The following is a 16,490-nucleotide window of genomic DNA, read 5'->3' on the forward strand; positions in this document are numbered from 1 at the left end:
CCCCCACTCCCAGGAGATCCTCCCCTCAGGTCTCCCAGGTAAGCAAGGCAAGAGGACAAGGGGCAGAGACACCACCTTACAGTTTATAAAGGTACGAATCTAGACTACAGTGGCCCCCTCTTATCATGGGGGACATGTTTCCAGACCCCCAGTGGATGCCTGAAACCACAGACAGTATTGAACGCTATATATGTGATGCTTTTCCCCACACCTACATCCTTTTTCACTTGCAGGAAGCACGTTAGGACTTCTCTTTGTCATGTCTGAGTTGCCAACATCGCCACTCTTGCACTTGGGGGCCTTTATGAAGTAAAATAAGGGCGACCTGAGCACAAGCACCGCAGTGCCCTGACAGCCAGGCAGACAACCGAGAGGGCTGCAGCGTGGTTGATGGGCAGGTAGCGGGTACAGGCTGGACATGCCGGGCAAAGGGCTGATTCATGTCCTGGGCAAGACGGAGCAGGATGGTGTGAGATTTCATCATGCTACTCAGAACAACGTGCAATTTAAAACTCATCAATTATTTCTGCAATTTTCCTCTTAATATTTTCAGACAGTGGTTGACCACAGGGAACTGAAACGTTGAAAGTGAAGCTGTAGATAAGGGGGGACAACTGTAATTTTAAAAATACCAAAACTCTTTTTTTAAAGATATTTTTAAATTTATTCTTGAGACAGAGGGGAAGGGAGGGAGAAAGAGGGAGAGAAACATCAATGTGTGGTTGCCTCCTGTGTGCCCCGCACTGGGGACCTGGCCCCCAACCCAGGCGTGTGCCCTGACTGGGAATTGAACCAGCAACCCTTTGGTTCACAGGCTCGCACTCAATCCACTGAGCCACACCAGCCAGGGTCCAAAACCCTTTCTTATTCTGCCTATTGAACACCTACCAAATACCCAGTATTGTGTTGGATCTGAGAGAGACTAGAACTGTGACTCGTTTACAAAGGTGCCAGTCCCTGGACTGCACACACTCTGGAGAGCTTGTAAAAAGCGGTGGGCCTCTATGCAATCACGCTGCACTGAAGACTAGATTCCACCCCTGGAGCCCAAGCCCAGTGTGGGGGTGAGGGGAGCTGGCATCAGAGGGACCTGAAGGGAGGTGGCCCCTGAGAACCACAGGGGCCTGAGCGGGTGCGCCCGCCTGGCTGGAGGAACCCAGCGGGCCTGAGGGAAGCAGCTGGTTCCTTGGCTGCCCCCATCCTGCCTGGAAGGTTATTGCTCTGGATATAAATAGTCCCCTGCAGTTAGCAGGATAAATATAAACACAGCCTCCTGATCAGGGCTCAGAAACTAAGCTTTGCTTCTGAGCTCCCTGCTGCCACCGCTGCTGTAAAACACAGAATGAGCAAGGGGCGGCATGCGGGTTTCTGCAGGCAAGCCAGCAGGCTGCATCAGCCAGCCTGGGCTGCCATGAAGAAGCGGCACTGCTAGGGGCATGGGGGCGGCTTCTTTACCACAATCCTCGAGGCCAGAAGTCCAAGCTCAAGGTGTCAGGATTGGTTTCTTTTGAGGCCTCTCTTCCTGACATGTAGGTGGCTGTCTTCTCCATGGTCTTCCCTCTGTGCATGTCTGTGGCCTAATCTCCTCTTCTTACAGGGGGACCAGTCATATTTAGGGTCTAGTTATGTGACCTCATTTGACCTTAACCAACTCTGTAAAGGCCTTATCAACAAACACAGCCCCATTCTCAGGTACTGCAGGGTTGGGGCTTCAACATATGAATTTGGGGGGACAAGAGGTCAATGAGGCCATCCCTCTGCCTTCGGACTGGGACATATCGGACCTTCCTGGGCGAAGGGGAGTCAGTCTGCATTTTAAAGGCCACCCTGGAGAAAAAGGTTCCATATATTTAGTGGGACTGTGATGACTTGAAGATTTCTGGAAATTGATGTTGCTCATTACATATGACTAAAAGCCAGTTTACTTCCACAAAGGATGTGAACAAATTTAAGTGACAGAACTAGAATAAGCCGACTGTAAGCTCTGAGAGGTTGGGGCAGTGTTCTGGCTCAGCTCTTCCACATAGTGGGGATTCAACAGATCCTGTGGACAGGAGAAAGGGGGAGGGAGGAGTGATGGAAGCTTAAAAATAATTGAAAACTGATAAGAAATGTACCAACCGCCGGAACACAGTCCTGCAGCAATTGATCACACCACACCGGCTCTGAGCTCCCTCCACTGAGCAGGCAAACCTGGCACTCGGTGCTTCAGACAAGGGACCCGGGACACGAGTCCCCTAGAAAACCAAGGCTTCAGACCCTGAACTGGAGGAAAAATGAATTCCATGCATCTTTAAATAAAGGACCTGGGAAGTGGTGTTTTCCCCTGACACAGACATCATCTTCCAAAGGGTGCTTCCACCAGGCCTTCCTGAAGGCAGGAGGTGAAGCATTAAATCACAGGGAAGGCGTTTCAGTCCCGTGGAGAGCAAGGATGACAGGGTCCACGGCTGCTATTTTCTGATGAGCTGACTTAATGTAGAGGTAGCGTTTAGAGCCCTCACTAGAGAGGACTTGCTGCTTAGGGTCTCCAGGCTCTCGTTCAAGGCCCCTAATGGGCAGAGCCTGTGCCCTCCCACATCCCAGGTCAGAGGGGAAGCCCCTTGGATGGTGAACACCCCTCATAGTGGCACATAGTAAGCACTTCATGACTTTATAAAAGGGAATGAGCAGGCGAGTGCGCATGTCAGTGAGGGCCTATGGTCTGCATGTTTGTGTCCCCCACACAAATTTCTATGTTGAGACCTAACCCTGAAGGTGATGATATTAGGAGGGGAGACCTTTGGGAGGTGATTAGGCCAAGAGAGCAGAGCTGGGGTTCTGCTTGTCTTGCTCACCTCGTCGCCACAGTGCCTGACACGGAGCAGGCTTTTGTACCTGGCAAATGAGTACGTATCTGTGAATAAGTCAGCCCTGGCTAGTGTGGCTCAGTGGATTGAGTGCTGGCCTGCGAACCAAAGGGTTGCTGGTTCAATTCCCAGTCAGGACACATGCCTGGGTTGCAGGCCAGGTGCCCAGTAGGGGGGATGCCCAAGAGGCAACCACATGTTGATGTTTCTCTTCCCTATCTTTCTCCCTCTCTTCCTCTCTCTAAAAATAAATAAATTTTTTTAAAAGTCTGTAGGGGACCCCTGAAGAAGGTTCAAAGAGGAAAGACGATGCTAGCAAAGGGGGTGAGGGTGTTGGGTGCCGGTGTAAGAAACTCTAATTCCTCCTGTCACTGGGGAGCTTGCTGTGGCTTGAGCAGGAGGGAGATCTTGGTAGAGCTGTGCTTTGATGCAGTCGATTCGGGACAATGTACAGAACAGACCAGAAGGAGAAAAACTGTTTCCAGAAAACACGAGCCTGGGATCCTGGTCAACAAGGTCTCGTGGTGTGAACAGGGGGAGGGGCTAAAGCAAGGTGATGAGTGGCAGAACGTGGGACTTGGAGTCAGGCAGACTCGAGTGGGAATCCTGGTTGCCATTTTCTGTGACCTTGGACAAGGTCGTTGACATCGCTGAGCCCCAGCCTCCGTCTCCTGCTGCCTGAGATCTGGAGCTCTCGTGCTGCACACCCAGAGCAGGCTTTTTGTGCAAGTCTCCAGCTTGGTGCAGTCACTTGCAGGTTTCAGAGCAAAATCACAGTTGTGCTCTCTGAACCAAAGGCTGAGCTGGGCCTCAGGAGGAGGACTGGAAAGAGCTGTGGGTGTGTGGTTTGGGCCTGCGTGCTGGTGCTGTTCTTTCACTCATCACTGTACTTCTGGGCTTTGGTTTCCTCAGCTGAATAATGAGCAGACCCCCACTGGCCAGGAGTTGCTCTAAGGAATAATACATCTGTGAAAGTACAGTCAGAGTGCTGGGCATGGGCTAGGGGCTCCCTACAGCCAGCCCCTCCATCCCTCACTTCCTATGAGCTGGGGGGGCGCTCAAGAGGGGGGTCCATCTCCCTTCCCTGTAGGTGGCTGAGAGCAGAATGTGCAGTAGAAACCGGCTCCCACCCCGTTTGGAGAAGGAGGCCCCCTTAGCATCAGTCCAGGGGCCACAGGTCCAGTCCCTCCGGACCCAGTCAGGCCCTAACCGAGACCCTTAGGTTCACTAGCCTGTACAGCAGGGGGCCTGTCGGCGGGCCACCAGGGCAGACACAGGGTTCTGCAGAGACCGCTAGAGTACTTCCCTGTCTGCGACTTTAAAGTATGGGTTTGTTTGCATTTTGTCTTCTCATCTTTATCACTGCACTGGAGCAGCCAATCAGGCTGCCTTCTGTGAGAAGAGGTAAGGGGAGGAGGCGAGTGCCGGGGACAGCGTGGATAGATCCAGAGCAAGCACAAAGGCCTCTGGGCCTGAGTGAGTCCTCCCGAGCTTCTCAGGCACTTGGGCCCCTCTTCCTACCCCTTCCTGCCGCCGGGGCACAGAGGCCCTCCTTCCCATGGGCGGGGATGAGGGGTGCTTCTCCAGGCGTGTGAAAACTAAATTGACAGGGAAGTTGGAACTGTCCACATGACAGCTGGAGTCCCTGCTTTATAGGAACCACCACATGTTGCCTTTTTAAAAATCTGCTCCTTTATGATAAATGATTTGAGGTAAAAGTGATTCAAGTGACATGGTGTTGACAGTTCCAAGCAGAGGTGGGCGGACCTGCCTTCTTCCCACAGCCAGGTCTCTCTGCTCTTCTGAGAGGTGACCGGGCCTACCACAGCCCTGTGTTGGGGACCCCAGGTAGGGGAGCAGGGAACGAAGCCAGGGTCACATCGTGGCTTTCCTCCCCTCACTCCAGCTCCTGTTGTCCAGGGCTTTGCCCCAACAGCGACTGTCCCGCTGTCCTTGACCTTGGATTTACTTTTCTCCCACAGCTCTGGGCTGAAGCTAGGGCTCTGCTCTTGTTGTGGGGGGCAGGAGGAGTGGTGATCTCACTTCTGAATTAGTCATCAGAGAGATGGGGACAGATCTGCGAGGGGAGGGGCCAGGACGGAGGATGGGCTCTGTGTAAATGAGCCCTCTTCGACCTGTCTTCCCGCAGCTGCAGCTCCCAGGCCTGAGCTGGATGGACAGCGACTCCAGGGTGAGGTGAAGGAGGAGCTGCCCTGGAGGCAGGAGCCATTAACCAGCCTTTAATAACTCATTTGGCTGAATGATTTCTGGTGAGGGGAGAAAACCTCAACCACACAGATGAAGCGCAAAGTCGGGAGAGGTTCAGGTCACCCCACCGGCGAGGAGAGTAGCGTTGGGTCCAAAGCCGATTCTCGGGGCCACCTGCCCATTGCTCGTAGTTTACCCAAACTTGTCTGATGTGAAAAAATCACCAGCCTGCAGACTGTGGCATTCAGTCTTCTAGACCCTGGCCTCTCAGCCACCACCCCCTGCCCTCCTGCCCTCTTCAAACAGAGAGCGTCATCCCAAAGGCCCCCACAGAACAAGCCAAAAGCAAGCAGGAAAATGGTGAGGGGCCCACTTTTTCCGTGAGTCTTGCTGGCCGCTGCCTCTTTGGCCTCAGTCACGGAGCACCCAGTGTGGGCCCGACCCACACCGGCTGTGGAGCAAAGGAAACCAGGCACGCGGCCCTCAGAGAGCGGTCCATCCACTAGCTTGCAGTTTAGACCAATCCACGAACACCAACATGTACAGCAGCCCACAGTTTCAACTCTTCCACAACAGCTCCATTTCCCCACCCCGCTGCCCCTCCCAATTTAGGGATTGGAGGAGGTAGAGAAGGTGGTGCCCCCTGCCAGCAGGGCCTCTCACCCAGCCCAGGGGCCAGAGCCTGAAGAAAGCTCAGAGGGGTTGTTGCCACTCACCTGGAACCACCAAGGAATCTGAGGCCAGGGAGGAGGAAGGACAGCAAGTCAATGATAGATTTGCCCTTGCGGGTGTATATATACAGGAGCTTTTCCTTGTCACCAAAATTCCTAATCATGGCCTGTTTGTATCTTGCCTCAGGTGAAACCGTAATGTACATCAGCTGTGACCCAAGGGCCACACCTCGCCTGTGGTGTTTACCAATTGAGCTTGCTTCGTTTTGAGCACTTACCCTGTCCTGGGCACTGTGAAAAGCATTTGGGAACCACCTCCTCATTTATTCCTCACAACAACCTTTTGAGCAGGCAGTCCCCAGGCCATTTTTAGAGGGAGAAGTAACCCGTTCACATTGCCCCACCAGCAAGGGAAGGCACCAGGGTGTGAGTCCACAGCCCCTGCTCCCAGCTTCTGCTCTTGACTCTCCAAGAAAGGTGATGTTGGCGCTTCCCAAGCCACAGGAATGGAGACTTGCTGAGTTTATCTTCCGCAGCTGGAGGTTTCCGGTGCTTGTCAGTTTCTAAAAGGCAAAGCATGTTGCCAGATGCCAGGTTCAGGTGCTGGAAAATCTGCTAGAGGAGCCAGGTGAAGCTCCCACTCCCACAAAGCTCCCTTTAAGTTCAGCCCCAGTACGAGGTGGAGGGGAAGTTCCCTCAGCCTTGTCCTCTTCTTGCACAGGTTTGCACAAGCCATCAGCGAGAATCCCTGCGCACTGTGTGTGGGGGAGGCACCAGGCTGCAGGTGGGAGCCAGCCAGACTGAACCACCCACACGGCCGGCCCCGGGCACTCTCGCAGCGGGCCACGCCTCGCTCAAGCCACGTCTCCACTCCTCCCTGTCAAAATCTCACCCACCCTTCTGGACTGAACCCAAATACTTCTTCCTCTCTCTCTTTCCCAGTCATTCTACCAAAAGAACTTCAACCCTGACCCTGATCCTGACGTGAGCTGAGCTGGCTGCGCCTGGGCCTTGGGATGGTTCTGTTTCCCAGGTGATTCTGTTGTGCAGCCGGAGTGAAAAACTGCCGTACCAGCCGGAAGCCACCCCCTTCTTTTTCTTCCGAACTCTTTCGCGTTGGACTTTTCCCTCATCTCAAGCTGCTTCCTCTACTCTCCAGTCTGGGCTCTGTCCCTTGCTTGTTCTGTGATCTGAGCAAGTGATTTAACCTCAGCGTCTTTATCTATTAAATGTGACTTCATTTACTAATCTCACAGTTGGGGATGATAATAACTCCTCTGTCATTCGTCAAATCTCCATCAATTATAAATGTACCATTATTGCCTACCATTAAGAATTTAAAATGCTATCACATAAACTGTCAGGTCATTGATTGTAAAATCCATCCTGATTTCAGGGAGGTTGAAACTCAAGGGAAAAAGGTGTAACTTAGAATGAATGAGTGTCTCACAGAGCTGTTGTGAGGGCGAGATGCACTGGTATACGTGAAGCCTTGGCAAAGTGCCTGGAAGCAGTGAGGGCTCCACACACGTCAGCTATTATTATCCCCTCCGCATTTTCCTTCCTCACCGAGTGCTTTCATGACTTTCCCCAGCCGTTCTTCCAGCCCCACTTCTCCCGAGGGGTTTGGGACTTCTCCAGGCTGGATGTCTTCCCCTGAAGGGTGACTTGCACAAGGACACATGGACAGCACCGAGGTTCCAGGGCTGGAGCTCATGTCCTAGGGAAGGCTCTCTGGCCCAGTGTTCTCAAGTCCAGCAGCTCCTCCATGGAGCGTTGCCAGAAGCCCCCCTTTTCCTCCCCAGCTGTCAGTGTCTGGGCTCCAGTCACGGAGCAACCCGATGCCCCATCCTTCACCCCACAGCCCACCCCACAGCTCCCTCTGTTCCCTGTTTGGAGAGGGAGGGGCACTGGCAGGCCTGGCTGCAGACCGGGCCTTGGGTGTGAGCTTCAGGCTGCTTCATTACTAAAGTGAGGCTGTCAATCCCTCCTCTGGCCCACCAAGAAGGACGGGAGGAGATGGGAATGTTGGGAAAGGCTTCTCAGAGGTGTGCACCTTATAGACAAGTGGGCCCATGGCAGGGTTGCCAGATTCAGCAAATGAAAATACAGGACTCTCAGTCAAATCTGATCTTCAGATGAACCACGAATCACATGGGAGGCACTTACACTAAAAAAGAATTCATTACTTGAAGTGATAATATTTAACGAAGCATCCTGTACTGTATCTGGCAACCCTAACGCTGCCTTTCCCCTCCCCCGCTCACTGACGCCACATTTCAGTTTTCCTGCTCTTTCTGGTATTTAACTCCCAGCCTTTAGAAGTTCTTGAAGTATTTCCTTTCAGTCATTCAGTCAGCACATAACTATTGGTGCCTAATTTATACAGCATTTCCTCATTGCCTGGAGAGTGGAAAGATTCCTGATAACAATAAACCTTTAAGAGAACAGTGCAGGGCAGATTCCACCCAGAAAGGTCATCAGGGATATAATATTCTCTCTTAAAGGAAGTGTGCTAGCCCATTTGCAACAGAATCATCAGGAGACAGTTGCCAAATGCAGGTTCCTGGGCCCCTCTTCTGACCTGGCAAAGAGCCTGGAAATAGTGAGAGCTCAATGTACTAAATAAACCTCTGGAGTGGGACTTGCCTCGGAATCTGCATTTGAATCATACATCCCAGTTGCTTGGAACAGCCCTGGTTTATATGTGCTGTCCCGGGGGAACTGTTAGTAGCGCCCTGTTACTCCCACAAGTATCCTGGATTGGACCATCAGTTATATTTCTCCCCTCAGAGTTGGTGCTACAGAGCCAACAGGACAAGGTGGCTGAGGTGATGAACCAAGACTTCCCATCTTCTGGCGCAGTGGGGTCAGCTCAGAAAAAGCTTTGAAGTTATGACCTGGGCGAGTACCCTCAATGCCCTTGGCCCGAGTCCCGGCCCGCATTGCTGGGGTTGATGATGCCTCCCTCGCAGGGTGGCTAAAGGGACTGGATATGCCACCAGAGGGATGTGTCACAGAGGCTCCACCCACAGCCCACGATACAGTTCAGTGCTGGCCTCCCCATCTCGATTCCAGGCTCTCCGAGCTGAACTCCAGAGGCCCTGTCACCAGGGCCCCCATTTGCGAAGGCGGCACCAGACAGGCTGTGGGAACGAGCTTAACAGCTTTTGTCAAAGTGGCATAATAAAGCCCCCAAGTGTCTGCTCTTTGCAAATGGGAATGGCAGATCAATTGTGGCATAAACAAAATAGCAGGCTTGGTGCAAAGCTGGGGATGGATTTTACGCCTCTGCAGGGTGTGATTGGGGAAGGAGAGGATTTTCAGGGTGGCCGGGTTTGTCTTTTCTCATCCTGAAGCCTCGAGGCCCCTCTCTGGAGCGGCCTGACTCCCTGCAGATTGTCAGAGCGTGGGGGGCTGCTCCTCCATGCTGGGAAGCATCTTTTTAGGCAGCAGCCCAGGCAGGGACCCCACTTCCCTCAGCAAGAAGCCTGACCCCGGGGCCTTTGCAGCCCCCAGAGTTCTGAGTCTATTAGTGGGGAAGGAGGGGACACCATGCCCCCTCCACCTGTCTCCTGAGCTGAGCTGACAGTGTGGCCTGGAGGGAGGCAAAGCGGGCACAGGTGTCAGACCTCAGCAATCGGAGCAGTGAGAGGGACATTTGCATTGAGTGCCTTCTGCGTTGTCAGAGAACCTCGTGACCTGCCTGTCCACTTCTGGGAAGAGAGTGCCACCATTGGTTAAGCATTTGGCCTCATTTTGGGCCTGCAGTCATGACCATGAGGAGACCCCAGGACAAGTCCTGGCCCAGCCTCTCCTCGGGGGCAGAAGGGCAAAGCTGTGCCCTGGCCCAGGGATGAGCTGCTGGCAGCAGAGGGCTGTGCGAAAACTCTGAGAAGGCAGCCCAGAGACTCTATGAGGGCAGAGACTGTGTCTGTCTTGTTTTCCACCATATCCCCAAGCCTAGTTAGTAGGAAGCCTGCCAAACCATGTCACTGTCTGCGGAGGGATGAATGGTGGATATTGGTCTTGCAGCTGCATATCTGGTGGCGCTGTGATGTAGGGGCCCTAGCATAAGGCCACACCTCTATGGGGAAGGAGAAAGAGGGGTAGAGAAACAGGTCTCATTCTGGTTCCATCGTTAGGGACTCCCAGAAGGACATGTGCTCAACAAGAGACCCGACTCCAAAGGGAAGCCTGGGGTGGAATCCAAGAGTCCAGACAAGGGGGAGTTTGCAGGGATCTGAGGATGCTCTGGGAGAAGGAAGAGATGACCTTTGACTCGGAGGGTGGGTCAGGCAGGGGCAGTCCTGTGGGGACTCCAAGGGGCAGATGAGAACCCTGCTTGTGAGCAACCAGCAAGCCTGTTAGACAGAAACAGTGGTGCCCTCAGCGTCTGCTCCTCCTGCTGTGCCCAAGCCCTGGGTCAAGTCTGGTTTGAATGGCCCCGCCTGTCCCAGCTGTGCCAAGCCACAGCTGATGTGTCCACCTTAGTGGGAACATTCAAGTGGGAGCAGTGGCCCCTCTCGCCAGCAACAGGCTCTGGGAAGAGAACCACAAGAGGAGAGAGGACTCTTGGGGACAGGAGTCATGACAGCCTCAGCCCTGGAGGACTACAGTTTGGTTTTCTAAGAGCAATGGAGGCTTTTGTGGTGCTCTTGGGAGACAGTCCTGGTCACATGGCTAATTTGGTCTTTCACTCTCTTGTGGCCAAATTCTGAATCTAGGGATATAATCCATCTTCCTCAATGTGGGTTCACAATCATAAAATTTTCTCCTAACTTGAGCCACTAGCATAAGATCAAGACCATGGTCAGGTAAGTGGGCACTTCTTCCAGGGAATCTGGAGACTGATTAGCACACAGGTTTAAGGAATTACTCTGAAAAAAATATTTTCTCAGGCCCTTTTAAGGAAATAGTAAGCCCAGAGAGACAAAACTCTACTTCCTTCTTCCCAGGGCTGCCCCACCCCACTAGCAGTGCACAGGTAGCCCTCTTGACATTGGGTCCAAATGAAAGAGGGAAGCCCCTGACCTTTTGCTGCAGAGGTGTTGAAAGGTGCTATAGTGCTACTCAGACAGATGATTCGCTTTCAACGCATACTCCAAGCAGCAGTGAGTCTTCCTACCAAGAGATTAACCCCTCTCTTAAAACCAGAGTCAGGCTGCCATGAGTGCCACAAAGGAACTGAAGCCAGCAGCAGGCTGCGGGCTCCAGTGGGTGGGGCAGAGCTCCCACTCTGTGCTGCGCTGCGTGGCATGGGCTGAGCCTGCTGGTGGGAAGCCAGGCCTTCTGCAGAAATCAATTGATGAAGAATCTCCTTTAAAGACTGTGCTTTGAGTAAGTGGGTGAATTAAGACTTAATTATAAGAGTTCGAAGCAATAAGCAGCTGCCAGGCACAGAGCCGAGCTGCCAGGACAGAAGCAGCACAGGACCGCGATGGACCAAAACCTTTCCATTCGCAGGTGAGAGCAGGGATGATGGCTCCTTGGGTGAGAAGAAGCTGACACTCAACAGCAAAACATGTTTACTCTCTGAAGACTGTGGACTCACTCTCAAACAATCCTTTTGTCGGTTTCATAAGCCTCTTTTCAGAGACCATCAAATATAGCTCTCTGGACTAAATACACTCTCCCTGGTCCCCAGAAATTGAAATTCCATAAAAATGAAACCTTTAATGGAATTCTATCCTGATAAGGCCGAGGCGTGCCACTGGTTACATTAAAAAACCGATTTGAGGAATCAGAGAGCAGCTGACACTTGCTTTGTAGGCATCTCCGTGGTTTGCACTGACACGGTGGTTTCTGTTTTGTGTCCTGATCAGTCCTTCCCTAGTGACCATCTTGCCCCACCCATTTTTAAAAGGTTTTGTTTATTTTTAGAGAGAGGGGAAGGAAGGTGAAAGAGAGGGAGAGAAACATCAATGTGCGAGAGATACATGGACTGGTTGCCTCTCGCAGGCCCCCAACTAGGGACCCAGATGCAACCAATGCACGTGCCGCCACTGGGAATTGAACTAGCAACGTCTTGGTTCCTAGGCTGGCACTCAGCCCACTGAGCTACACCAGCCAGGGCTTGGCCTACCCGTTTTAACTTAAGATCCCCAACAGGAGGGGCCATGTCTCCTACAACAGTCTATGGGCTGACAAAATGAGGAATAATGTCGAATGCCACTAAGGGAGAGAAGTGTCTACATACTAACTCCTCTCCACCTGAGCGATGCCACCTAAAGTAGAAGCCATGTCATCACCTGCATAATCAGAGCACTCACCCAGTAAGGACCTCCTGTCCAACCAGGACCTCGCTAACCCTTGTCCTGTCTCTGCAGGTTTCGGCATGACCACACCCGCCACTGTAGGTGGGAAGGCTTTCCTCATAGCCTACGGGCTGTTCGGCTGCGCCGGGACCATCTTGTTTTTCAACCTGTTCCTGGAGCGCATCATCTCGTTGCTGGCCTTCATCATGCGCACCTGCCGGGAGCGTCAGCTGCGCCGCAGTGGCCTGCTGCCCGCCACCTTCCGCCACGGCTCGGCGCTCTCGGAGGCCGACTGCCTGGCAGGCTGGAAGCCCTCAGTGTACCACGTGTTGCTGATTCTGGGCCTGTTTGCTGTGCTGCTGTCGTGCTGCGCCTCGGCCATGTACACCAGCGTGGAGGGCTGGGACTACATGGACTCACTGTACTTCTGCTTTGTCACCTTCAGCACCATCGGCTTCGGGGACCTGGTGAGCAGCCAGCACGCCGCCTACAGGAACCAGGGACTCTACCGCCTGGGAAACTTCCTCTTCATCCTGCTCGGCGTGTGCTGCATCTATTCTCTCTTCAATGTTATCTCCATCCTCATCAAGCAGGTGCTCAACTGGATGCTGCGAAAGCTGAGCTGTCGCTGCTGCGCCCGCTGCTGCCCCGCACCCGGCGCACCCCTGGCACGGCGCAACGCCATCACCCCCGGCTCCCGGCTGCGCCGCCGCCTGGCTGCGCTCGGCGTAGACCCCGCGGCCGGCGACAGCGACGCCGAGGGCCGCCGCCTGTCAGGCGAGCTCATCTCCATGCGCGACCTCACCGCCTCCAACAAGGTGTCGCTGGCGCTGCTGCAGAAGCAGCTGTCCGAGACGGCCAACGGCTACCCGCGCAGCGTGTGCGTCAACACGCGCCAGAACGGCTTCTCGGGCGGCGTGGGTGCGCTGGGCATTATGAACAACCGCCTGGCCGAGACCAGCGCCTCCAGGTAGACTGCCCGCCTGCCTGCCCTTCTTGCTGCGCCAGGGACCCTCGCCAGGCTGGCGTACTGCCAGGCGTGGCTTGCTTTTCTTCTCTCAGACGCTGGCGCTTTCTTAATCTTTATCCAATAAAATGAAACCAAAAAAAATTTTTTTAAAGAAATACTATTTGGCCAGGCCTGATGTTATCAGTGGCAGGTTTTGGGGGAACCTATTTTACTTGTGGGTCCCCTCTTGGAGAACCGTGACCCCAAGTAGATTCTCCTCCAGGGAGAGAAAAAGTGGCACCCAATCCCTCACCCGGTGCATACCGCAGCGAGGAGAGTGCCAGCCCTAGGTTTTGCAGACTGGCATGAAACCCGGTCCCCATGCACATAAGCAGCCGGCAACCCCAAAACATATGGTGCAACTTTACATGGCTCTGAATTACCTCCGCAGCATTTAGAATCCTGGCCCAGCCTAGCAGCTTCCTTCTGGTCGTCAGAAGTGATATAGTCACAGTTTTGACAGGTGGGGGTGGGGAGAGCCATCTGTTACCTCCTGATGTATATATATAGCACAGCCGCTACACACAGAATGGTGTAGTATTACGCAATGAGATGAAACACAGAACCAACTTGCGGACTGCGGCGTTTCCCCGAGATTTGGAAATTGCAGTGGTAAGGGGCTTAGCTGGCCTTTCTCAGCCTGTGGTTCACTTAGCGCAGTGCACATTCAACTACTGTGGATGAAGGAAACCCAGGGTGGCCTGCCTGCCGGGAGGGGAGCTCTGGGCTGCAGGAGCCCTGCTCTGCTTCAGCTGCCTGATCTCAGAGGCTCCCCTTACGTCTCTGAGTCTCCCAACCCTCCTTTCTTTCATGAGCATCATCCATTTTGCTTTGCTAGTATTTTTTTTTCCCTAACTCCCATTGATCAGTTCAACGTTTTTCCCTTTTAGAGAGCCTGATGGTGCAGAGCGCAGCCTCCAGCCCTCCCCTCCTTCTCCAACTCAGGGCTGCGCCAGCTGCACCCTTGAGGCACCAGGGCCCACAGTACCAGGAAGTCAAAGCAGCCGTCCTACAAATGTCAGAGAACTTGACTCCAGAGCCCACAGTGTTTTGAGGGCACATCCCATTCTAAATCTTATTTGGCCCCCACTGGTAATCAGGTGAAGTTGTTTCCTCCACACACGGTGTGTATTGGAGGTGGAGGAAGGCAGGAGGGAGGGAGGGAGCTGGTGGAACAGCAAGATGGGAGCAATTTTAGGATTCAGGTTTTGCTCTGGATGATCCTCAAGCTGGTTCTCCCAGACTCACCCTCTGCCACATGGACCTGGGGGAAGGTCAGATGCCCATCCTTTATCGAAAAGATAAGGATCTTGGGATATGAAGGAACATCACTCTTTCAGCTCATTTTCTCATCTGAAAAGACAACGATTCGAGGACAAATGTGATAGTCTAGTCAGACACACATATATTTATATATATATACACATATGTATCTTCTGACAGGAAGTCTTAGAAAAGCACTGGACAGCTCACACCACCGAAAAGCATCGAAAGCCATGAGATCTCCCTCCCTGGCAGTGAGGGAAGCATATGAGCCTGGAATACACACACACTACTATTAAGAGTCACACTTAAATGTCAGCCTCTTCATTCCCCTTCCAGTTCATGGCAGAAAGAAAAAAAATAAGTTGGGATCTCAGTGACTCTCCAGCTACTTTGGGTAATTTCTAGTTTGTGCTGAAATAGGTTTGAAAACACAAGCCCTAGTTGGGGTGAAGCCAGCGAGGCAGAGTGGCGGGAGAGAGGTCAGGCTGCTTCCCCTGAAGGGAAGGCGTCCTGGGAGCCCCGCCTCCAGAGGATCCACTGGGACTGTCGGGCAGCTCCTGAGCCCCGGCCCGTGTCTCAGTGATGGCTGTGGTCACGCTGAAGGGGCTGCACACTCAGGCACATGCTTTCTAGGGCCGGGTCCTCTCACAGGGCCTAGAAATAAGGTATCAAATGTATCCCTTTAAAAGAGTGAAAGATTAAAAGGCATCCAATTAGAGATGTCACCTAGGCAATGAGAAATAACTTGGGGATCTGAGCCATCCAGATGGAGAGGTAGAGATCCCCATGACAGAGGCACCTGAACCATGAGGTCTCAATAGCAGGCCAAACAGCAGCCCACCTGGAAGCAGTGAGCCCCCAAGACAGCACAGGGGGCTTATGACCCAGCTGTCAAGGCTCTTTGAGCTAGATGGGCCAAAGAGGTGGCCAGGTGATCCCGCTGACCAGCACATAGGATTACCCAGAATCCCATCCCCACAGGAGGAACCAGGACCTGCCTCCCCAGAAGAAAAATCTCAAAACCTTTGTCAGTGTTCTTTGTCAGCAGTTCTTCCTAAAGTCTATCCTAAAGTGCTTGGGCCTCGGCCTTAGCTGCTGTCGCTCCTTTTCCTTTGCTCCTTTGCCTTTGGAAGGAGGAGATTACGGGCAGGTTGGGCAAGCTTCTGAAGGAAACAGAGTTGTGGTTTGAGGAGGCAGGGAAGGGACCGTTCCCTCTCAGCAACCTCCCAGAGAAAGACCACCCTCCAACATACAATGGTAGCTCAGGTAGCTCAGCGGCAGGTGTGTATTTCTGTCCAAGTTCTCCTGGTCCCTCCCCCATCACTGTCCATCACCTCAGGCCAAAGGGCTCAGTGCCCCAGATGCCAGGGAATGCTCCTGGGGAAAGCCAGGCTCCCAAGTTTGAGGGGATTCATGAAGCCTAGACCCACACCTAAAGGGCTTGTTTGACACCCTGCTCGAGGGTGGGCATCGAGAACCAGAACTCCTTAACGAGCAGGGGTGGGGTCTTCCTATCATTTCAGGAACAGCGGCATTGCTAAGGGCCCCCTTCTGTGGTGCAGATCCTTCAGAACCTCAGGCTAAGAAAGGGCTCCATTTTCTTAGACGCTGTGGCCTCGCCCGCCAGGTGGGGGTCTCCAGTGTGACCTGCAGCTTGCTCACTGCAGTCTACAACTCCCCAGGTGCCAGGCATTGCTTCCTAAACTTAGGCCCACACAAACTTATAACTCACCCCTCCAGTGCTGGGGCCGTGGGGCAGAGATGGCACGGGCTTTTATTAAATAGTTATATATATAACTATTTTATTTTATTTATATTTTTAATTTTTTTAATTTTTTTATTTTGTTTATTTTATTTTGGACACAGGCTTTTAAGAAGCCCTTGCCACCCAGCTGTGGCCATGCAGAGGCTGGGGTCTTGGTGAATAGCCAGGCCTTCTCAGAGCTGAGCAGGCAAGTAGAGAAGCCACCTATGGGGTCCTTGCTTGCTAATAAGGCCCGGTGAGGTCCTGACTCGGCCCCTATATCCTCTGACTGAAGCCAGAGCCTCCTGGCCTGGTAAGGGAGGCAGAAGTCTCAGGCAGTCTTGGGCACTCAGCTTGTGGAAAATGCCTGATGGGCCTGAGCATCACACATCACAGCAAAAACACACACTCATTGGCATTACGAAGAGCGGCTAGTCCCATTCCCCAAGGAGAAATTCTAGTCTGGGCCACTGTAAGAAGAGAGTT

General features: G+C 53.1%; 1 protein-coding gene across 1 annotated transcript in view; it reads left to right on the forward strand.

The window, feature by feature from the left end:
- The window catches only part of KCNK12 (potassium two pore domain channel subfamily K member 12), a 39,612-nt gene extending 25,907 nt beyond the window's left edge, over positions 1 to 13,705 (forward strand). The window contains exon 2 of the mRNA XM_045828199.1: positions 12,058 to 13,705. Within this exon, the coding sequence (XP_045684155.1) occupies positions 12,058 to 12,959 (902 nt within the window). The 3' untranslated portion in view covers positions 12,960 to 13,705. The remainder of the gene's footprint in view (positions 1 to 12,057) is intronic.
- The last annotated feature ends 2,785 nt before the right edge of the window (positions 13,706 to 16,490 follow it).

Source organism: Phyllostomus hastatus, unplaced genomic scaffold, assembly GCF_019186645.2.
Source record: "Phyllostomus hastatus isolate PE091 unplaced genomic scaffold, TTU_PhHast_1.1 phas_scaffold_78, whole genome shotgun sequence".
Taxonomy (NCBI): Eukaryota; Metazoa; Chordata; class Mammalia; order Chiroptera; family Phyllostomidae; genus Phyllostomus; species Phyllostomus hastatus.